General features: G+C 38.2%; 1 protein-coding gene across 1 annotated transcript in view; it reads left to right on the top strand.

The window, feature by feature from the left end:
• Positions 1–323: 323 nt before the first annotated feature.
• The window catches only part of KLB (klotho beta), a 37,377-nt gene continuing 12,408 nt past the window's right edge, over positions 324–25,292 (top strand). Inside the window, exons 1-3 of the mRNA XM_025997781.2 lie at positions 324–1,245; positions 21,269–21,779; positions 24,635–24,903. Coding sequence (XP_025853566.2) covers positions 421–1,245; positions 21,269–21,779; positions 24,635–24,903 — 1,605 coding nt within the window. The 5' untranslated portion in view covers positions 324–420. The remainder of the gene's footprint in view (positions 1,246–21,268; positions 21,780–24,634; positions 24,904–25,292) is intronic.

The following is a 25,292-nucleotide window of genomic DNA, read 5'->3' as shown; positions in this document are numbered from 1 at the left end:
GACATAGAAGAATGCTATTTCTTTGTATTGCTTCTCCTGAAACGTGAAAGAAAACTATTACCACGCAAAAAGTATAAAAATAGGAGGAGTATACACTTTATTCAGTAATGTTCGAAACATTTAGGAAAGATCTGGGCCAATATGAAAGACTTACAAAGAGAACATGGCATTTTTATTGATTGTTTATCTGTGTTTTAGTCACACATTCAAACTACTGTCAGTGATGCATTTTCATATCACTTTCCCCATAGTAAGAGAGAAGGAAACGTGTTGGTGAGCGTAGTAGAGCCACCTCCCTCAAATTACGTTGCTCTCCATGACCCATCCTAAGTCTCACAGTTCAAGCTAATCATTGACAGAGCTTTACAATCACAAGCTTTTACTGAAGCGGTGATAAGACAGGCGAGCAGTTAGTGGCAAATGAAGCCAGGCTGTGCGGCTGGATCTCCAGGGAATGAATGGATTTTCCTCAGCACCGATGAAAGCAACACACACTATAGGAAAACAATGTGCAACCACGGGCTACAGAGATCTGTCATCCTGTCAGCATTTATTCTCCTAGGAGCTGTTCCTGGATTCTCTGGAGACGGAAGAGCTATATGGTCTAAAAATCCTCATTTTAGTCCGGTAAATGAAAGTCAGCTGTTTCTCTATGACACTTTTCCTAAAAACTTTTTTTGGGGCGTTGGGACTGGAGCATTTCAAGTGGAAGGGAATTGGAAGACAGATGGAAAAGGACCCTCTATATGGGATCATTTCATCCACACACACCTTAAAAATGTCAACAGCATGAATAGTTCCAGTGACAGTTACATTTTTCTGGAAAAAGACCTATCAGCCCTGGATTTTATCGGAGTTTCTTTTTATCAATTTTCAATTTCCTGGCCAAGGCTTTTCCCTGATGGAATAGCAGCAGTTGCCAACGCAAAAGGTCTCCAGTACTACAATTCTCTTCTCGATGCTCTAGTACTTAGGAACATTGAACCTATAGTTACTTTATACCATTGGGATTTGCCTTTGGCACTACAAGAAAAATATGGGGGGTGGAAAAATGAAACCATAACGGATATCTTCAATGACTATGCCACCTACTGTTTCCAGACGTTCGGGGATCGTGTCAAATACTGGATTACAATTCACAATCCATATCTAGTTGCTTGGCATGGGTATGGGACAGGTATGCATGCGCCTGGAGAGAAGGGAAACTTAGCAGCTGTCTACACTGTGGGACACAACCTAATCAAGGTACTGTACAGCTGGCTTCGTGTTATAGCTTCAGAATGAAAGAAACACTAAGAAATGTGTCTTCTATTTAAATAATTCTTTTTATTGACACCAACTCAACTAATTGGGATCTAACTCACAAGTTCTAGCCTCAAATTCACATTTAAGCTTGTGTTGTATTTATCTAAGCTCTGAGTAATGTATTAAGCCAATTATTTTCCTTAAATGTGCTTTTAAAATTTTGCAACTCTCAAAATCTACAAGTATACATTAGAGTGTGAGAACATGAGTTTACTTTCATTCTGTGAAAACACAGTACCTTACAAACCTAATTGCTGAAACCCTTTTCTGACAACATGCAACCATTTCAGAATTATTTTACGGCTGGCCATTTCCAATCACTGTTTGTTGTCAGTATTGCTATTTTTGATGATACTCAGCAATAATAAGCTAAACACATGGTAAATAACTGATACATATTAATACAGGAATTGAGATAAATGTACTTCACTGTTGGTTTTGTCTGTATTACATGGCAGAGAAGATGAGGTTAACTCTTCTAGGAGTTACAATTAAACTAAGAATATAAAAGCTGGGAAGAATATGCTCTACTCAGGATGGTTTTTTTATTTATTTTATTTTTTTTTTTTTACTCAGGATGTTTTAAAAGCTAGAGTTAATGCTGGGAGATGTTAAAATTACTAAAACAGTGGTGAAAATGTAAGCAAATAATGGCAAATATTGGCTCGATGCTTACTATGTGCCACAGACTATATTAAGCATTCTGTGTACATTATCACATTTAATCCTCATGATAACTTTATGAACTAGGTCCTATTAGTATCCCCATGTTAAAGATAAGGAAACTGAAGCTTAGTGGAATTAAATAAAATTCATTTATAAATGACAACATAATTAAACACCAAATGTATTAAGAATGTTTTTAAAAGAGCAATCTTTCAGGGATTTCAAAAAGACTTTACCTCACTTCCAGGCTAATATCTAGAATCAGGTTTGACTTTTTGAGTCAAATAATTTCCTTGGGGAAAATAAATTACTCTGGACATCTGTTATGTTTTGAAAATGAAAACACTTTATTTGGGTTTCATAATGTGCTAGGAGGAGTAATTTGATTTTTTATAATCAAATAGGAAATGCACAGAAGTAGAAAAAATGTATAGGAACATAAAATTATTCCGTGTCTAAATTTGCACATAGAAAAATATCTGCCCATTCTTTTCTTTTTGAACTTTCTGGCCTACTATACATGTGTGTCATACTATGGTTTAGTCACATCTGCCTTCGCAGTAAACAGATTGCATTATGATTTCAAGGTCACTTACATATCTTTGATTAGGGCTGTCTATGTAAGAAATGATTAATGTGAGAGTGTACTGTGATTTGGCAAGGAGGACTTTAAAGGGGAAAAAACTTATAGCTATGAAGATTATATATATGACAGAAAAATATTCCTTTTATCTAGTTCTTTAAATTATTAAAACTTATACATTTCGATTACTACATGCTTGTGTAGATTGAGAAACATCAGATTGTACCAGAGGCTATAGAGCAAAAAAGTTAAATTCCTCTCTCCCTCTCCACCCAACAATCCCAACCTCAAGGAAGCTACTGTTGATGGTTTCTGATACAGTTTTTTTAATGTTAAATAGGCAAATACATGCACATTTAGGTTTAGTGAGACTTATAAAGAAAAATGTTCTGAATTGTTGAAAAGTTTTCAGTTACCCGGAAAAAGGTTAACAATTGGAATTTTCATGAACACTATGTTTTGGGGGTTAGTTTAAAACCTTCAAAACTGGCTATCTGATTTAAAAAAACACACAGGAAAAGTGGTAACTAGCAAATAGACATTGCTTTCAAACTTAGCATATAAAATGCCGTATTTTCAGATGTTTTTCATTTTCCCCTCATTCGAGATGAATTCTGCCTTTAACACAAAATTAGCGCTCTCTGATGGTGAAATAAATTTTATTGTTCTAAATTAAGGGATTACAGTTTTTGATTATTGCATTTTCCAAATAATTTCTATCTCTTTAAAATTTCTAAATCACTAACCTAATTAAGGAGTGGAAGGAGTCTCTTGAAATCAGTCAGAAAGTGAAATATGCTTCATAACCCAGTGACATATAGCTCCAGAGAGAAATCTTGCAATGGTTTGGTAGCCTGGCATGACCTCCTCTTGCCCATTTGATCCTTCTCTCTTCTTCCTTTAACATGGAAAAGATACATTTGACATTTTATGTTGCAATCAGGTATTTTTTCCTTATTCTGCCCCCTGTGGCCCGGAAACAGCATTCTTGGGGATTGGTTTTTAGTCCAAGTTAACACATTTTACTGAGTTAAAAAAAAACAGGCTAACATAAAACTAAATTCACTTTATTTCCCCCTCCTCTGACATTGAAAAGATTTCATAGTGGCTGTTAGGGTCTCTCTAGTTCTGGGATAACCTTGAAAAAACTCCATTTCAGTATGCAGAGTCCTGGTTTGGAGGAAACCTGAAAGGCCTAGCCAGTTCTGAGATGGATCTGGAACTTAAATTTCAACTTTATTGCAGATTCAGTGATTACCGTGAGTCTAAGCCTCAGGTGTAAAAAAAAAAAAAAAAAAAAACCTGCCATAATCACACCTACTAATGGATGCTCCACTCTGAATTTTGAACAGTATTTGGAACAGAAAGAGAGAGTACATTTTTTGACTTCCCCATCTCTAAGCATGGTAATCATGGCTTTAAATATTATCTGTAATTTTGACAACAATTATTATCCCTGTTTTATCACAGAGTGATTATTTCTAACATGCATCATGTTCCTGCCTTGCATAAAATCCATGAAGTAACTCTCCAAAGCTTTTTGGGACTTAAGTCCTGATTTTTCATCAAGAAACTCAACCCACAACCCTGGCCTCCATTTCAGCCTCCTTCCTGGCCACACTCTCCCATGTCCATCACTAATGCCAACCCCTTGTACTCCATATTCCACTGTGATGCACTACTAGCAGTATCTCGGTTTTACCTCACTATTTCTCCCCACTCAGTCTTTGCCAGTGTTCTATCCAGTGAGGTTGCCCTTTGTACTCCTTACTTCACTCACCTAATGTCCTTCCAGACTTAGTTTAGGCAGTCACCACCTCTAAGTTATCCTTGACCTGTTAGGTTAGCGTCCACCCTAATGGCTCCCATAGTGAGATGTGCTTGTTTCTACCTTAGTACTCATACCATCTGGTACTCTTCTTCTCCCCAAGTAGCCTCAGAGCTCCATGAAAAGAAAGACTGTTCTTTGTGTTTGTGTTTCTAGCACCCAGCACAGAATATTAGGTACATGCTAGGTAGAAATGTTGGTTGAGTGGGTGGTTCAGGATTTCTATCTTAAACCTTGTAATCTAAAAACCAATCTCAAGTTCGAAATTCACATTTTGTTGCACTATGGCTGATTCTTAAAATATTGCCTATGTTAATCCACTGGAATATTAGTCAGGACTTCTTGGTTGTGAGTGACAGAAACCTAATTCAAGTTGGCTTAAGCAAAAATGAACAATTTCCTGGCTCAGGAACCAAATCACAGGGATGAATGGACCCAGTAATGAGGACACTGCCAGAAGCTCTTTATCTCGATCTCTAGGGTCCTTTTCTTCTTGGGTGGGTGGCATGATTCTCTCTTTTGTAGAGGAAATATTTCTTTCAGGTTCAGCTTTTAAAACCCCAGAGACAATGGGGGGTAGGGAGGGGGCACCTGGGTGGCTCAGTTGGTTAAGTGGTTAAGTGTCTGCCTTCAGCTCAGGTCATGATCCCAGGGTCCTGGGGTTAATCCTCTGCTTCTCTCTCTGCCCGTCCCCCTGCTCATGCTATCAGGTGCACTCTCTCATTAATTAATTAATTAATTAATTAATTAATTAATTTCCAGAGACAGATTCCAGCCTATGTGGCCTACTGCTCTAAAGCCCCAAGGTTTCACATTAGTATAGGCAGTTAAAAAAAAAAAGTAAAGGCAGTTAAGATATCTGTTTTCTTTCTATTTTTATGTCCATAAATAGGCATAATAATTTAAGTCCCCCTTCTGCTTAAAAGAGAATGTCCGAGAGCCTCTGAGTAAGCATGCACAGAGGTTAGGGAAGATGAGTTTGCTCATATGACGGTAAGTCATTCAGTTTATTGCTCCACAGAATAGCTTCCATGATAGTTTTGACTTCACCACTTTCAATTTGTGTCTTTCATAGACGTGTACTGTTTACAGAGTATCAGGATTTCTCAACCTCAGTACTATTGACATTTGGGGCCAAATAATTCTTTTTCGCGGTGGGGTGTCCTATGCGTTGTAGAACGTTGAACGGTGTCCCTGGACTCAACCCACTAGATGACAGCAACACCCTGGTCTCCAGGGTTGTGACACCAAAATTGTCTCCAGACTTTGCCAAATGTCCCCAGCAAGTGGGAGGTACATACAACTCCTCTCCTTTCCCTCTCCTGAAAACCACTGAAAACCTTACTAGACAACTGGCTGAAGACATGATGCATAAAGATCAAGGACATTGAAATATAATTAGTATTAGGGACATAAAATTACCTTGATTTTTAAAAACTGCCTCAAGATTTTCACCAGAAGGGATCCCTGGGTGGTTCAGCGGTTTAGCACCTGCCTTCAGCCCAGGGCCTGATCCTGGAGATCCAGGATTGAATCCCACATCGGGCTCCCTGCATGGAGCCTGCTTCTCCCTCTGCCTGTGTCTCTGCCTCTCTCTCTCTCTTTCTCTCTCTCTCTCTCTCTCTCTCTCTGTGTCTCATGAATAAATAAATAAAACATTAAAAAAAAAAAAAGATTTTCACCAGAAGTGTAAGTTGCCTATATAAACTCTAAATTAATTTATGTCTAGTTTGGCTTTCACACATTGAGGATAGACACTGCCTCTACCCGTCTGCCTTATTTGTGAGATACTTGCAAGAGCTGCCCCAAATCATTTCTCTGATATAGTTATTTGTGATAAAAAAAACTAACCCTATATTTTGAAAACTTGTACTTTTTAAAAAGAAAATTCAAGGATTCAAACAAATATAAGCAATTTTTATCCCTCTTTGATGCTAAAACATCGTGTTTCACAAAATTTGGTTTTTTTGTGCATCACTTCATATTGGCTTTTTTTGCTGGGGTCTTTGTCTGTTTTTCTGGGGGGGTTGTTGTTTGTTTGCATATCCAAGTGCCACACGTAGCCTATTATTTGCTAAAATATTTTTCTTTAAAATATTTATTTTGAGGGATACCTGGGTGGCTCAACGGTTTAGCACCTGCCTTCAGCTCAGGGCATGATCCTGGAGACCTGGGATCGAGTCCCATGTCAGCTCCCTGCATGGAGCCTGCTTCCCCCTCTGTCTATGTCTCTGCCTCTCTCTCTCTGTGTCTCTCATGAATAAATAAATAAAATCCTAAAAAGAATAAAATATTTATTTTGAAAGGAAATTTTAATTCTACAATACACGTGACTAGTATTTTCAAATACCCTTAAAATAAACATGTAACATGTAAACCATAAAATTTCATCTTTGCTTCACCTAATGTCATGTCCCATACAAAAAGAGGTAGGTCTGTCGGACTTGGAAATAGCACTGTAATACATTTTCTCCTAAAACCAAAGACAAAAAACAACATAAATAAATAAATAAATAAATAAATAAATAAATACATACATACAATGTGCCATCTTAAAAGGTGTCAAAAAATGTTTTTTCTTATGTAATTAAATTAATTTGAGGGATTCCCTGGGTGGCGCAGCGGTTTGGCGCCTGCCTTTGGCCCAGGGCACGATCCTGGAGACCCGGGATCGAATCCCACATCGGGCTCCCGGTGCATGGAGCCTGCTTCTCCCTCTGCCTGTGTCTCTGCCTCTCTCTCTCTCTCTGTGACTATCATAAATAAATAAATAAATAAATTAAAAAAAATTTAATTTGAATACTGTAAGACTATTAAATGGAATAATGTCCATATTGATGTATATATATATATGATCATCTTAAATATTCATAATTTGTTTTCTGAATGTTTTCAATTTATTTAAAACAAACATTTTAATACAATTTTTAATAAAATAGGGCATCTGCGTGGGTCAGTCAGTTGAGCATCTGCCTTCAGCTCAGGTTATGATCCCAAGGTCCTAGGATACAGCCTCACATCAGGCTCCCTGCTCAATGAGGAGTCTGCTTCTCTCTCTCCCTCTGGCCCTCCCCCTGCTCATGCTCTCTCTCTCTCTGTCAAATAAATAAATACAATCTTTAAAAAAACAATTTAAAAATAAGCTTATGTAAAATAAAATATATGTCAACACTTTTTTGTATATCACACAAATGATGAAATTATTTTTTAAATTCCTTAGAGGTTCACGAGATTGCTTAATACTGTGAAAGAGGATTTCAGGACAAGAAATGTTGGGAAACTCTGCTCGAGGTTGATACTTCACCAACTTGTTCCTGAGCCTGGGATAAGATTTGATTTATTCCCTATTTTTCTACCTCTTTGAGGAATGCTGTCTTACCATTTCTAGGCATCGTTCCCTCAGAGAAGTTCATGCAAGGCTGGGTAGGTATTAAGTATTCAATAAATAATTCAATTGATTATTTTCTATTTAAGGAAGCTCTACCTTGTTCTAGAAAGGATTTAAAACTACAATGGAATAAAATTGGATTTCAGACATATACACGCACACACATACACACACCCATCACAGACTCTGGCATAAACACACAGGCTTTTCAAAACATGCAAATTACCAATACATATGCCTGTTTCTATAAAAAATTTTATATCCAAAGCCCATCTTGAAACAAGCTGCAGAATATTGATGACACTTAAAGCTGAGTGATGTGCTCATGCGAGTTCACTATATTATTCTTTTTATTTTTATATGTTACATAAACTTCCACAATTAAAAGTAAAAAATAGGAGTGCCAGTGGCTCAGTTGTTAAGCGTCTGCCTTGGGCTCAAGTCATGATCCCTGGGTCCTGGGATTGAGCCCAACGAGAGGCTCCTTGTTCAGTGGGGAGTCTGCTTCTCCCTCTGTCTCTGCCCCTGCTTTTGCTCTCTCCCTCTCTCCTAGATAAATAAATAAAGTCTTTTTTTAAGTAAAAAATAAAATAAGTAAAGGATTATTTTATATTTTAGAAGAAAACAATTGTCTTTTGTAGTATACCTCTTAAAAGCACTATTAGAAGTCTTAACCAAAATTCAGTGTTAAAACTCAAAACACAGCTATAATGTGAAAAAGTCACCATTCACATGATTAATAGCCAAACCTTCTTTGCCAACAGGATGCTGCAACTGCTTTATTGAACAAGAGGACTGCAGTGTTTCACAGGCACATTTAAGTAGATTAAATGTCATTTTTAAACCTTTTCTGCCCAAACCCCCACCAATAACTTGAAGACTAAGTGTCATATTTTGAAATGGAAATAGCTTTCAGGAGCCTTCTTTAGTTTGTCTTGGTCAGACAGAAACAAAGTCTCCAATGATCATCTGAAATTATTTTTTTTCCATGAGAAAAATAAAGGAATGTTTAAAAACTCCCTCGTTAAAGTTGGGTTCTAAGGCAACAACATACCAAAATTAATTTTTGCTAAATCTGTGATTTAAAAACTAGCCCAAGCTTTTTTGCCAAAGGACAGAAAAAAAGAAGGTTAAAAAGAACAAAAAGCCTTATTACTTGCTACCTTTTACCACTTTCCTCTCCCACACAAAACAAACAAAAAAAGGACACAGAAAGGAGGAGATGGGGAGAAAGGACAGAGATTAGTCTTAATTTTTACAGTAAAGTGGAAGATTGAGGCAATTATTGCAGATAACCTTTTGACATTCTATCATACTACTCTTACTAATCATTACTATAAGAATATTGCATACCCACCGTAGTGTCCGAAACTGTACTAGGTACTTTTCATGTATTATCTCATTTAATTTGCACATCAACTCTGCCAGGTAGGGTACTCTCAGAGCCAACTTACATTGATGATGCTGAAGCTCAGAGAAATTCCCCTGAGGTTATGCAGCTGTATGTGGGTTTTTTTGACTCCACAATGATTGTCAGAGCCAAAATTCCAATTTTATCCATCCGAATCCAAGCTAACAAGGTTTAACAACATGAATCAGCCACCTAGCTTCAGTGAAAAGGAGCAATTTACAGTCTTAAAACCCATGGCATCTGCTTGCGTTGATGCTGACTCACAGATATTTAACTTCACTCTGCCTATTTAAAGACCAGAACCATCCATCGACATGTTTTATTTTTCCACAAAATCTATGAACAATTTATCCCTGACTCATACATTAATCATGAGGTTTTCCATGTGTCCCCATGATTTTAATGTTTTATTCGCTCAAAACTTTAGTGTCCTGTTAAAGTGATGTTAGATCATGTGTGTGCCCTTGTCAAAACCATCTGAAGTTTAAATAAATGTTAACACAATTATTCATTGAATTAGCTAATCCATAATACCTATATTATAATCCCAACTCATCTCCCTTAGGATCTAAGACACCTTTAACAAAATATAGGAAATAATGATCCAACAAGTTAAGACTAGTGTTCTTTCAGACATTTCTAATCAAATTTGAATAAAAAGATAAAAACTCCTTGTTGATAAGAATTGCCAAAGACATTTCTATAACCAAAATACCATTGCTAGATATAAGTTCTATTAAAAAAAAAAACCAATTTGTAGAAGACAATTGGTATTCTAAAACCTTCAAGAGAGCAATATTTACTTTTTCTAATCGTTGAGTAGAAAAAGTTATACTTCAGTGAATGATTAACAAGAGTTTAAATAAATGTAATTATAAATGTTCAGAGAATAACATTGTGATCATATTTAAACAGCTTGATTTGAAACAGACTCTCTCATAGAAAATATGGCCCAGCTGGAGATTGGAAAATACTATAAGCAGTGAAGCAGTGCTAGATATGATGCAAGAAATGAACTGAGGAAACCTTTACATTAGCTTACAGTGTAAACTAAGTCATTTAATTGTATATAAAATTATTGTATATAAAAAATCTTACTGAGAAAACTCAAAACTCATTTAGTCTATATTCAAAGAAGAGGGAGTCATTAAACCACTGAACATGAAGGATTGTGTTGCTGAAAATTAGTAGGAAGGCTGAGAAAAGACCCGAACCTTCTAACTTACTAACCAGGAAAGAGTGAATCAGAAAAGTAATTAAAATGGCTCTTGGGTGATCTACCTGAAAATGTTGGAGGTGACTCTTGAGAATGGAGAAAACCAGATCTTTTAGTATTGGGGGCAGTATATTGATTGGTTGGTTCTTCATAGTGTCATATCTTGGCCAGAATTATGTGACTGAGTCTTTAAAAAGAGGCCTAGTGTTTACCGTTATCAGTTCTTTTGTGTTAATCACGTATGTATGGTACGTCTTCTGCCCCTACCTTTGATTATCAACATATTATTGTGGAGTAAGAAGCATTCTTTAATAGATAATGAAATCTAGAATAACTGAACTTTTTCTTTCAGTTTCTGTTTTTTCCTTTGAGATTTTTGGAACTTTGGAGAAACTGAAGAGTAACTACATACAACAATTAAATCCACTGACAGAAACCATTTGTTTCAACCAATTCTCCTGACTTTTGTAAATTACAAAAATAGTGAATTTGTACTGAAAAACATTCAAACAATATAGAAAGACATAAAGTAAAAAATGAACAGTCTCCTTTTTCCTTACTCCCTGACCCCGTACACTGGAAGTAGCAACTGTTAGCAGCTTATTCAATGTCCAAATACTTTTCTATGTGTATATGAACACATACATATAGTCATTTTCTTTACAAAATTTACATCATATTATTACATTACATTTTGATTATTGTCTCTGATTAATTGAAATGCAAAAGTGTTCTGCTTCTATCTACATATATCTGTACTTCTCTTTACTACTAGAGATTATAGCTCATCTGAAAGCAGGAGTTATCTTATTAACTTTTTTCCTAAATGCCTACCAAAGTGCCTTGTGTTTGTTAAATAAGTATTTGTAGACTTGAATTTAAGCAATTAATCAATGAGAATGAATGAAGAGAGAAGAACCTCATAATAGCTGTGGGTCGAAGGAAAGATAAAATGATTCATTGAAACTTGCTTTTGCTGATGTGTATAATTCCTATAGGGGAAAAAGAAATTAAACAGAAGGTAAAAAAAAAAAAAAAACCCAGAAGGTAATGCTGATGAATTCTCAGTTTGACTGGGTACTAATATGGTACCCCAGCTGGTGAGTCTGAATGAAGGCATAATGAAAGCCACCACTCCCGGCTACCCTCTTTCTCTTGAGTATTGCTGGGACCCAAAAACTGTCACATGGCTTTCACGATGTCCTGGTGCCTTGTCTGTAACATACCTCTTACATTGTCTCTGCCTGTTCAGTCACCTTTGAGTTTAAGGCATAAAAGTATGTTTCTTTTTTTTTTTAAGATTTTATTTATTTATTCATGAGAGACACAGAGAAAGGGGCAGAGACACAGGCAGAGGGAGAAGCAGGCTCCATGCAAGAAGCCCTATGTGGGACTTGATCCCAGGTCTCCAGGATCAGGCCCTGGGCCAAAGGCGGTGCTAAACCACTGAGCCACCTGGGCTGCCTAAAAGTATGTTTCAAAGCCATATAAATAAATGTGTGTAATGTCCTGGAAATGACAGTGACTGAGAAAGCAGGAAGACTTACTCTTTTTTTTATACAATTTTTTTAAAGATCTTATTTATTTGAGAGAGGGAGAGTATGAGAGAGAGAGAGATCACAAGCAGCAGGGAGGGGTAGATGGAGAAGTAGACTTCTTGCTGAGCAGGGACCCCCAATGCGGGGCTCAATCCCAGGACCCTGGGATCATGACCTGAGCTGAAGGTAGATGCTTAACCCACTGAGCCACCCAGGCTCCCCTGAAAGATTTAGTTCTAATTCTGGTTTTGCCACTGAGACCTTGAGCAAGTCACTTATTTCTTGGGCTTCAGCCTCTCATCTATAAATAGGAGATTTTTGAAGAATGGATCAACTGGCCTCTAAGGTCCATCTTCTACCCCTAGTTATCATCGGTCAAGAGCACAGGACCTAGAGCAATACAGCATGGGCTTGACTTAGTTTGTGAAACTAGGCAAGTGAATAACTTAGCCTTCTACCCTTCATCTCCTCTGCTCTGAGTGGGAATGCTAATAGCACCTACCTTAATTCTCCAAAATGGGATTAAATGAGGTAATACATGGGAAGCACTTAGAAGAGTGCTCAGCACATGTGGCACTAGATATGTGTTAGTTCTTATTACTATTTATATTACTAATTTTCCATGGTTCTGTAATTTAATCACTGTTCTAATTGATCATGAAAGTCACTCATCTTTAAGACCATTTAATTATGAATTGTTTGAAAATTGTGCTATGAAGGGACACCTGGAAGGTTTAGTCAGTTGAACAGCCAACTTGATTTTGGCTCAGGTCATGATCTTGGGCTCCTGGGATGAAGCCCTGATTCAGAGAAGTCTGCTTAAGATTCTCTCCCTTTCTCTTTGCCCCTTCCCCCAGTCATGTGTGCTCTTTCTCAAACAAATGAATGAATGAATGAATGAATGAATGAATGAATAAATAAAGTCTCTAAAAAAGAAAGAGAGAATGAGAAAGAAAATTGTGCTGTGCTGAATGCTATACAACGACATCCTCCTTCCCCTCTTGGTCTAACATTCACAGTGGTATAAAGATCTCAATCCTCAATCAAGATGGTCAAGCGTGGGCAGCCCAGGTGGCTCAGTGGTTTAGTGCCGCCTTCAGCCCAGAGCCTGATTCTGGAGACCCAGGATCAAGTCCCATGTCAGGATCCCTGCATGGAGCCTGCTTCTACCTCTGCCTGTATCTCTCTGTCTCTCTCTCTGCCTCTCATGAATAAATAAATAAAATCTTAAAAAAAAAAAAAAGATGGTCAAGCATGTGGAAGTGGCCCCTAAGGATTCATTTAGCCTCTGACACCAATAAGGACAATATCTAATGCCAATTTTGCTGGTTCTAGGAAAGGGGCCCAGGGAATTACACACAAGTGTTCTCTGCTGTGCTAGGCACTTGGACAACTACATGGCTTTCTGAAAACCCCAAATTTCCTGGCAAGTCCTCCTTGACCTTTCTAGGTGATCTAGAATTTCAGACATACATGGATATTTTCTCCTCAGCATTTGAGCATAGGCAACTATCTATCACTCATTCTATCACTGTTTAGTTCTTTTTATCAATTATAATCAAGTACAGCAGAAATTTATTTAAAATATAATTTTAGGGTAACTTGGGTGGCTCATTCAGTTAAGCATCTGCTTTTGGCTCAGGTCATGATCTTGGGGTCCTGGGATTGAGCCCTGCATCGGGTTCCCTGCTCAGTGGGGAGTCTGCTTCTCCCTCTCCCTCTGTCCCTCATCCCCACTATCTCTCTCTCTCTTTTTCTCTCTCTCTGCTCTCTCTCAAATAAATAAGTAAAATCTTTAAAGAAAATAAAACATAATTTTAAAATAGTATGTTGTGGTTCATGTCAAATGGTCCCCAGCTGCTTCAAAATTTAGGACTGATGGACATACAGAAAGCAGGATGGCTAACATTAAAAAAAAAAAAAGAAAGAAAGAAAGCAAGATGGTTTTAGTAAAGTGATCTGAGAGGCTTGGGTTCAGATGCTACCCTTACCAGTGCTCAGCCTCTGTGAACTTCAATTTCTTCTCTAAAATGGGAAAAATAGCTCTGCAGGGGCTGTGCTATCAACAACGTATGTAAGATGACAGCTAACTAGCTGATCCATAGTGGGCATTCATTCAGCAAGTACTCTGTGACAGGCTCTTCTCAGGCATCTGTATGTACAACGGTCAGCAAAATAGATACAGTTTCTGCCCCCAAGAAGCTGGTAGGCCAGGTACAGTTCTGCAATACATGGGCCTGAGATGTACAATCCGGGGGACCCTCTGTAAGAGAAAAAAAAAACAAAATTATGGATGCAAAGTTAGTACAAAAGTGAACATTTATTTGGAATGAGAAAAATATTACAACAGATTACTGTAATCTTAGAGATTCATATTCCTTCTTTTCTGAGGTCTCTTTGGAAATTCATCAGCAATACTTTTCTAGAAATACTTCTAAATGCAACCAGCTTCCAACCCACCTAGAACATTTTATAGGGACCCATGCAAGTGAGGAGTCCTAAGGCTTCCGCTTCCTTCAGTTCCGGGAAATCTGCCTTTGTTGCCAGGTCTAAAACTAGTAGGTTTTATTTTTGTTATTGTAATAACTGTATTATTTGTAATTTCCAGAGTGGTTTCTACATGGACTGTCTTTAACTCTTCATTCCTAAATCCTGAGGAAAGGCTTCATGTCCCTCACCCAGGCCATTTTAGCTTCATTTATACTCTGAGATATGCTCCTTTTGCATGAAAAAATTACTAACAGGATCCCAATTGTTAATGTAATAATAACAGGAAGCTTAAAATAGCATTCCAACCTCTGCAGAGTTGGCATGCAAATGTTCTTCTTGGGCAAGGAAATGAACTTCAGTTAAGCATCAATTTGCTAATATTGATTTCTTAAAGCTCCCTTCTAATATCTGGGGAAACCCACAGATGCTTCACTTAATTAATTATAAGCTTTATTATAGACTTTATTATCCCCTCTGTGTTGCCAGGTTTAGCCTCTGATTCAAGCATTAGTTGAATTTACTAATATTATCATTGAAATTAGGATTCTATAAGAATATTAAAACCATTTTTGAAGGAACAAATATATTAGAGTTTAGTTTTTACATGATTCCTATGGGGAAACCCTGAAACTATACAAATTGATAACAAGCAAAGATTTGTTAGAATCATTTGAAAATATGATGATTGAAAAGAAAAAAAAGAGGGGGCACCTGGGTGGCTCAGTCAGTTGAGCGATAGCCTTGGGCTCAGGTCATGATCCCAGTGTCCTGGGATGGAGCCCTGTGTGGGCTCTCTGCCCAGGAGGGACCCTCTTCTTCCTCTCCCTCTGTTCTTCCCTCTGTTTGTGCTCTCTCACTCACTCTCTCTCTCTGAAATAAATAAAATCTTTTTTTAAAAGAAAATAAGAAGAAAACTCATTAAAACAAAATTTAATATGATTATTACTGAGCTATTCCAACTATAGAAAACATGAATTTGAGGGATGCCTGCCTGGGTGGCTCAGTTGATTAAGCATCTGCCTTTGGCTCAAGTCATGATCCTGGGGTCCTGGAATGAAGCCCAGAGTCCTGGGTTCCCTACTTACGGGGAGCCTGCTTCTCCCTCTCCCTCTATCCCTCCCCCTGCTCATGCTGGCTTGCTCGTGCACTCTTTCCCGCTCTCATGCACACAAATAAATAAAATCTTAAAAAAAAAACAAAACCATGAATTTGAGCCATTAAAAATAGGATAGGTAAAAATTTTATTTATGAAAGGTGGGAACTTTTATTAATATTTAAGCTGCCTCCTAAGACAGATGAGGGTAAGATATTGTTTCCAAGAATGTCAAGATTCAAAAAAAATTTTTTTAAATAACAGTCATATATTTTATTTTATTTTTTTAAAGATTTTACTTTTATGTTATCTCTACAGCCAACATGAGGCTCAAGCTCACAATCCCAAGATCAAGAGTCACATACTCCACCAACTAAGCCAACCAGGTACCCCCACATATTTTTAATGAAATGATAGTCATATATTTTTTAGCAATGAACAGTAAAAGTTTGCATACCTTAAGCCCTCAATAAATATTTGTGGAATGCAGAATGAAGGACAACAATTTTAATTAACAGAAAACTTGATACTAATATAAAGTGCTAGTAGAAGAAACAAATGAATCAATGAATCAAACTGAAATTATGATTGCTATTATTTTTGGTTTCAGGTGTAGAATTTAGTGATTTATCACTTACATATAACACCCAATGCTCATCATAACAAGTGCCCTCCTTAATCCCCATCACCCATTTAGTCAATCCCCCACCCAACTCCCTCCATCAACCCTCAGTTTGTTTCCCATAGTTAAGAGTCTCTCATGGTTTGCTTCCCTCTCTCTCTTTTCCCTTACCCTCTGTTCATTTGTTTTGTTTCTTAAATTCCACATCTGAGTGAAAATCATATGGTATTTGACTTTCTCTAACATTTTGCCAGCATAATACACTCGAGCTCCATCCAATCAAACTGAAATTAATCCCAATTCAAATAGACAATGACTAAAATTCAATCAGCTGCAAGAAATAAATGAGAACACACATATCTAGCCATGAAACTCAAGAGGTAGGGAGAGCTAGCTGCAGACCACTCTTCCAGGCCACACAGACTACCCACCATTGTTTTTTCACAGCAAGATAAATTATTTTCAGCTGAGTCTTTTAATGTACTTCAAATTTATATTTGTGTCATCTTCATAGGGTCTTGACATGTTTACCTCTTTCAATTTTCACAATTCTCTAGCGTGTTTCTTTTTAGCTATAATAACAGGGAGAACTGAGGCAAGTAGGAGGGGATGATTTATCCAAGGTGATAAAGCCAGTTAGCAGTAGGTCCAGTACTAGAGCCTGGGTCTCTTACTTTCAAGACCCTTTCTCCTATAGTAGCATGTAGGTAAATAGCAGTTTCCTGTCGTTCTTGCTAACCATATATCCCCAAATAGAGCAACCAATGTTTTGAAGCAGTTGGTGAAAGAACACTCACACCAATGGACAAAATGTGTGAAAAGCAATTTGGAACTATGTAAAACAATTTTGAAAATAGGTAGCCCATGCCTGGGATTAACAGAAGGAAATAATCCAAACAAATTAAAAGTTATATGTCCAAAGTTAGATATTACGACATTATTTATGATGGGGGAAAAAAATAGAGGAAGGAAGGAAAGAAAAACAAGCTAATTCATATCAAAAGAGACATAACTAAGTAAACTATATTTCATCAAATTGATGAATGGTTATGAAGACTAGGAAGATGGAAAATGCTCAAAGTGATTTTAGCTGGGAAATATATTTGGAAAAATTGGAAGGGAACACAGAAATATGAAAACAGTTTGCTCTGTGGAGTTTTAAAATAAATTTTATAAAATAAATTTTATTTAACGGTTTTTATTTAAGACTTTATGAAATAACTTTAACCATAAACAAGTTTATAGTTCACATGAAGGTATTTCAACCTCAATGTGACTAAAATCATACACAGCTTTCGACAAATGCTTGGGGCTTTCTTAAAAACAGGCGCCAGTGATGTGTGAGGTTTGCTCATCTGTCTTCAACCCCTGTTGTCCACAGGGTCCCACCATGTCTTCCTGACCTCTGACCCCATCTTCACTTTGTTTCTAAAGTCATGCCCACTATCTTATTTGCTTCCTATCATTCATAGAACTTATCTGAGTCTGGTCTTCTAGGGGCATCAAAGAAGCTGCTACGTTAGACTAGAGGAGGGAACAGAACGAGATATTAGGCCCCTGGCTGTTTCTCAATGACATCAGGTCCTGATAGCTGGCTTGGAAAGAAAAAGCTGCTGACTTCCCCTTTAAGCTACTGAATCTACTGAATCTAAAGAACAAAGGTTGAAGCTCCCTTAAATCAATCATTCCAAAGGTAGATGGCCTTGTACAAGATAGAGGGTAACCTTGAAAATCGCACAAGGACTGTTGTGCAAGGTTGCAGAGCCCGGGCCGCACTCCTGCACCCCATTTTAGTTTTCCCAGTAGACCTCCTTCATGAGTGTCAGACCAAAGGACACCCCTAGATATCTCTGTTACATCTAGATTTACGTCCAACTCATACCTTGAAGCAATACTTTTTACCTTGTTACTTGGCAAACAACATCAAGTTATAACCATAAGCGCCACACAAAGAACCTCCCCCACATTCCCCACATAAGCATGGAGAGGCTGTCTTCAGGCCAGAGCACAGATAACCTTAGATACCTTGATAGCCTATGCAAACAGCAGCAAAGGTGAAAGAGACACTGTGGAATACGAAGGTCACCTTGGGGCATGACAACACATATCTATATATAGGTATATATAGAGATATATATATATATATACATATCTCCAGAAAACTTGCTTGGAAGGGAATTGCAAATCTATGTATCTGTTGTCTTCCAAGCTATCCTATTTCTCACTAAAATGCTGACCTAGGGATGCCTGGGTGCATCAGTGGCTGGGCGCCTCCCTTTGGCCCAGGGCGTGATCCTGGAATCCAGGGATGGAGTCCTACCATGAGCCTGCTTCTCCCTCTGCCTGTGTCTCTGCCTCTCTGTCTCTCATGAATAAATAAATAAAATATTTAAAAATAAAATAAAATGCTGACGTAACCAAGATTTTATCAGTGCTTAGGTCATCTTTCATATACTCCCTGAAATAGGTATTAGATCATCTATCTTAAAGAAATTCCCCTCTCCTTTTTTTGTTCCTCTGAGGACTGATTTAATAAATGTATACTGATTCCATCTTTCCCTTTAGTGTCTGACGGCATCGTAGTTGTGAGGCAACTAATTGTGACTTGGAATCTTGTGTGTCCAGTGCTTTACAGTTTACACATCAGAGGGGCACAACAGCCCTGAAGAGACGTACTGATCACTGTGGTGTTTGTGAATGAAATTACAGAGGATAGCAAAGGATTAAAAGAGAGATTGGAAAAAATAAAAAAAATAAAATAAAAAAATAAAAGAGAGATTGGAATAAAGCAAAGAATGATGCCTTTGAATTCTAGTCATGCATGATTGCTTTTGTAGCGAATCAGAAGGAAAAAAAAAAGGAAGAAAGAAAAGGGAGCAGCTTCCAAGTCTCTCTATTGTTATTTCAGCTCCAGAAAAGCCTAGAAAGAGCACCTAAGACCATTTCAGGTGAAGTCTGTCCCAGACTCCCTCTGTGTTTCCTTCCAGAAACCAGAACTCAGGTTCTGGGTTAGGGAGAAGGCCACAGCCTAAATACTTCTCTAGTAGAAGAACATCCTGAATATTTGGGTGCTGAATGATTCCAGGATCTTCCAGTGAAAATTGAGCAAGGACAAGTGGAATAGTGGTAATACTTCAAAGCATCTACTCCTTCAGAAAATCTTTCAGGGAAGGATTTAAATTAGCTATTGCATAAAGCAAGGAGGCATCTGTTCTGGAATCCTTACCTCTTAGGGTAACCTATCTCTCCCCATCCTAACACAATTTATGGAACATTTTCAGTGTCCACAGAATCTATTAGTTTTTTGTTCTGGTTTTTTTGTTTTGCTTTGTTTTTGTTTTGTTTTTTAAGATTTATTTGAGAGAGAGAGAGCATGGGTGGGGAGAGGCAAAGGGAGAAGGAGACAGGCAGGCTCTTGGAGTGGGAAGCTGGTTGCGGGGCTCCATTCCAGGACCCCAAGATCATGACCTGAGCCAAAATCAAGCTTCAGACGCTCAACTGACTGAGCAACCCAGGATCTATGAGGTTTGAACCATTGTTCAGATATGATTGTTTTTGGCCTACAAAAAGGCATTTCAGATCCTTCAACCCAGTACAAAATACAGCTCTAATGAGCAAAAGACAAACTAAGAAACAAAAGGGAAAGCAGATATTGTGAGTTAAAAATAGTAAGGGTTTGTGCACTTGTTTTAGAAACACCTAAACAGAGGAGGAATTGGGACACCTTGGAAGAGATGTCAGGAGGCAAGCAAGTCTGAGGGGAAGAGATACTGTCACACAGATAAAGGACAATTCTAAGGCTGCCCGGGTAACCAAGTGACCCTGAGCATTAACTGGCCTAGAGTCCTTAATTGTAGGCCTTGATATTGACTCTCCCTGAAATAGCTCATGACTCTTTACCAAACTTTTAATTATTTTTTCATTTAATGACCTATTTTATGCTGTTTTATACATGTTTTCTTCCACATATTCCATCTTATTTTCTCAATAAGATTATTGGCTCCTGAGGGCACATTTCTGTACCATTTATTTCAGCCTCTCAGGGCAGGTCAAGGCAAACCAAGCATTAAGCTAGTGCTCACTGAGTACCTCTTAAATAGACTAGAAACCTATCATGAGGCTCTGTTACAAGAAAACCCAACTGGAAATGTAAATTGTGGGAGGACCAATAGCAACGACATGCATCTTTGAGCAGTACCTCCTACATGCTTCATTGTGTGCCACACATTTAATATATATGTTAGCGTCACATCTAACAACTTTACAAAGGCTATTATTATTATTATTATTAACTTCATTTTACAGCTGAAGATACTAAGAGATTTCAGAAAGTTTAAGTGAATTATCTAAGGCCACATGGTAAGTATCTGAACTTCAAGCCCAAGAGTGCTGAACCCAAAACCCACACTCTTTCCTGCAGGGTATAATCCCTGTCATCCTTTTACAATAGCAGTAATAATAACTGTTATATATAATATTATATATAAGAATAACTGTTATATATATAATAATAATATTGTTATAAAAGAAGAGTTATAAAAATAAAAGTTATATTAACAATATTAGTGTTATAAAAATAATAATAACAGTAGTAATAACAATGGATTATATAGGGGTTACTCTGTGCCAGGCACTATTCTAAAGTCCTTTACATGTATTAATTCATTCAATCTTCACAAGCCCAGAAGATGGGCTCTATTATTCATTTACAGGGCTTTGAGAGTGCATTATCTAGGACTTCTAAGTTAGGGCTAAAAGGAGATTCTGTAGAACAATGAAAGATCATTGCTCTTTGTTTTTTTAAGGAGAGGAAGAAACTCTGTAATCCACACCTTACCTACACTCAGCACCAAGAGGGCGCATGAAAGGAGCCAGGGAGAGCAAAAGTAAGATGGAGTTTGGACCAGGGCTCTTTGCCTGCTCACTGGCAATCCAATAGGAGAGGCTTTACGTTGGAGGCACAGCAGAAGCAGACAGAGAGCAGACTTTGAGATCATTAGGGTTCCCTGACAGCTCTCTGCTGCATCGTGTGCTTCACTAATTTGTCCATGAAAAGACCTTCTACCAGCCAAGTTACAATCCTTGTGAGTTAGGACCATAAAGATTAATGATATTTTCTTCTTATTAGGCTCATTCGAAAGTTTGGCATAACTACAACACAAATTTCCGCCCATATCAGAAGGGTTTGTTATCAATCACGTTGGGATCCCATTGGATTGAACCAAACAGATCAGAAAACATGATGGATATACTCAAATGTCAACAATCCATGGTTTCAGTGCTCGGGTGGTTTGCCAACCCCATCCATGGGAATGGAGACTATCCAGAAGTGATGAAAAAGAAGTTGCTCTCCACTCTACCCCTTTTCTCTGAAGCAGAGAAGAATGAAGTGAGGGGCACAGCTGACTTCTTTGCCTTTTCCTTTGGACCCAACAATTTCAAGCCCCAGAACACCATGGCTAAAATGGGACAAAATGTGTCACTCAATTTAAGAGAAGTGCTGAATTGGATTAAACTGGAATATGGCAACCCCCGAATCTTGATTGCTGAGAATGGCTGGTTCACAGACAGTCATGTGAAAACAGAAGATACCACAGCCATTTACATGATGAAGAATTTCCTCAACCAGGTTCTTCAAGGTTGGTTTCACATTAGCTCAATTTTTTAAAACTTTGGAATACATATCCTATAGGACACTTAAAGTCATCTTTGAACATATTATTGTTGTTGGGCTTTCCCATTGTGCAATGTTGATAGAATTTCTGTGTTACTCTCATGTCCTTTTTAAATAAAAGTTTGAAAACAAAATAATACTAGACTGTAGATATACACCCTTGTTTGGCAACAAGGTGCTGTATCATTCTTTTTATTTTTATTTTTTAAAGATTTAAAAAATGTATTTATTTATTTGAGATATGGAGGAGCAAGGGGGAAGTGAGAGAGATTCTCAAGCAAATTCTGCGCTGAGCATAGAGACTCATGAAAGGGTTGATCTCCCAAGCCTGAGATCATGACCTGAATCAAGAGTTAGACACTTAACTGACTAAGCCACCCAGTTGCCCTCATGCTCAATCATCCTTTTTAAAAGGACACATGCTACAAGAGATATGTTCCAAAGTTTTCCAACAGTAGTACCTTAGTCTAAGATACTGAAAGCTTTTCTTGAAATTGTGCTCCTTAAAAAGAGCACCTGGATGACCAGTTGGTTAAGCATTCCACTCTTGATATGGATTCGGGTTGTGATCTCAGGGTCCTGGCATGGAGCCCTGTGGAGGTCTATGTGCTCAGTGGGGAGCCTGCTTTTCTTGGTCTCCCTTTCCCTCTGCCCCTCCCCCCACTTGATCTACCTCAAATAAGTAAATAAATAAATCTTTATTTTTTTTTTAATTTTTATTTATTTATGATAGTCACCCAGCGAGAGAGAGAGAGAGAGAGAGAGAGAGAGAAAGGCAGAGACATAGGCAGAGGGAGAAGCAGGCTCCATGCACCAGGAGCCCGACGTGGGATTCGATCCCGAGTCCCCAGGATCGCGCCCTGGGCCAAAGGCAGGCGCTAAACCGCTGCGCCACCCAGGGATCCCTAAATAAATCTTTAAAGAAAAAATAAATTGTGCTCTTTTTATTCTATTACATGACTAAATGGTGAAAAGGTCTAGAGAGTGAGCCATGAATGGCAAAATTGAGTAATTTCTATTGCTCCTGGATGTTTCTCTGACCCCTACTAACCCCCTCATTCCTTTTCCGCTACTCAAGTAGTGACATCTACAGGTGGCTGATTGAAATAATGGAGAAGACAAACTCAAATGATGATGGGTCTGTCCCCTACAGAATTGGGTTCCATTTCACCCAAATATAAAGAAATTCTCAGTAGATCTTTCTAAAAGTTTGTAGCCCTCTTTAGAAGTCACAAGCCTAGGAGTGCCTGGCTGGCCCAGTCAGTAGAGCATGCAATTATTTTTTTTTGAAGATTTTATTTATTCCAGAGATAGAGAGAGAGTAACTGGAATTAGAGCAGGGGGAGAGGAACCAGCAGACTCTGCACTGAGTGTGGAGCCTGTCACAGGGCTCGATCTCAAGACCCTGAGATCACAACCTGAGCTTAAACCAAGAGTCAAATGCTTAACCAACTAAGCCACCCTGGCGCTCCTGAGTATACAGTTCTCGATCTTAGGGTGTTGAGTCCCAGCCCCACATTCGGGATAGAGTTTACTTAAAAATAAATGAACTAATTAACTAATTATAATTTAGAAGTCACAAGCCTAGAGGAAAACACAGGTTCTGCAGGAGTACCTTCAGGGAAGGTCCTCAGGGAGAGCAAGATCTTTTTGCCCCAAACTGTGGGAAGGAGCAGCATGGAACAGCCACGCCCAGCCATGGGCATGTGCACATGGAGGCCTCCAGAGCAAAGGACTCTGCCTAGAGAGCCTTGGCCAAATACCATGCAGTTAGGCAGAAGGGATATCCATTCCCTAGGTGTTACCATTCCATCTCCCCTGAGGGCCCTACAACACCAAAGGGACTAGGACCGGGGCCTACTGGAATGTATTGATCTCACTAGAATCTCTTGGGCTGGATCTTGCACCTTTTAGGAAAAGAACATCAGTGACAAAAACCCAAAAATGCGGAAGTGATGCATTTCTATGAGAGAAATGGAAGCTTTTAGGAAAAGAAAAATAGTTCTTAATTGATTTGGGTATTTGTTGCTTTTATTGCTGTTGTTGATTCTCATATTTCATTTCTACCCAATTCCTAAAAGTTATTGAATCAGGGGTGCCTGGCTGGCTCAGTCGGTAGAGCATGTGATTCTTGGTCTTGGGGTTGTAAGTTCAAGTCCCACATTCTCGAAAAAAAAAAATAGATCTTTAAAAAATACGTTATTGAATCAGAGTTTTTAAAGATCCTGAAAGATCTTTTCCAATCTTTTCTGTTAACAAACGAGGTCAAGAAATTTGCCCAATAGCACCCTCCCAGGAGCATAGCACTCTCCTACCTCCTGTCCCTCACCAGTCAGTTCTCTTAAAGCACTATACTATTTCTCCTCATGGACACTCACTTATGGTCATTCCGCAAGCTGATTTTTCAGTCCTTAAAGGGTGGTTTCATAGAAGATAGTTTGTGCACAAATGGGAACTAACCCAAGCTTGCAATGAAAAACTCATGGTCACGAGCAGACATCTGCCTTGGTCCCAAAGGGTTCTGGGAATTTCTATGCCTTCTGACACAGATTCACACACTAATATTCTCAGGAATGTTTTAAAATTGATCTTTTAACTGTGTCTTTTACTTGTTGTGAGTAGGGGGAGGACCATTCTGGATGAAACTGACTGCCGCTTCTCAAGTATAAACATGAATCTTCTATTTTATATAATGAGCCTGTAATTTAGGAAAAAAGTTGGTTTCACAATATGCTCCTGGCAACATGTCCCCTGGCAGATTGTTAGCGAATCATAAACATGAGCAAGAGTGAACATCTCTGCTTTTCTTCCTCTGTGCAGCAATAAGGTTTGACGAAATACAAGTGTTTGGCTACACTGCTTGGTCTCTCCTGGATGGCTTTGAATGGCAGGATGCTTACTCCACTCGCCGAGGATTATTTTATGTGGATTTTAATAGTAAACAAAAAGAAAGAAAGCCCAAGTCTTCAGCATATTATTATAAACAGATCATACAAGAAAATGGTTTTACTTTCAAAGAGTCCACCCCAGATGTGCAGGGTCAGTTTCCCTGTGACTTCTCATGGGGTGTCACCGAATCTGTCCTTAAGGTAAGTGACTGCTTACAAAGTAACCATAAATTGGTGCAAATAGTACACAGTATTTTATTTCCTTTATTCAGTGACATCTGTCAGACAATAGCAAATATGACTATTTGGAGGTTATAGAGGGGAGTTGGGGTAAGAGGAAGGAAGGTGAGAATCAAGGCTTACGGAGAGCCTTTCATGTGCTAGAATTTATCTTTGGTGATGGAGATGGGAGGCTGCCTTCAAGAAGTATACAGTCTCCAGGGAACTTATAGCTATTTTTGCAAGAGGCATTGGTCAGTAGTATCAAAATTATAAACTTTTTTTATAGATTTTGTTTTGCCAAACGCAAATTATTAGTGGCCCTTTATTTAAGTGGTTCCTGTTATTTGATAGATTTGAACAATTTGCCT

This window comes from Vulpes vulpes, chromosome 14, assembly GCF_048418805.1.
Source record: "Vulpes vulpes isolate BD-2025 chromosome 14, VulVul3, whole genome shotgun sequence".
In the NCBI taxonomy this organism is placed as follows: Eukaryota; Metazoa; Chordata; class Mammalia; order Carnivora; family Canidae; genus Vulpes; species Vulpes vulpes.
The sequence above is the reverse complement of the archived record's forward strand: the minus strand, read 5'-3'. Positions and strand labels throughout refer to the sequence as shown.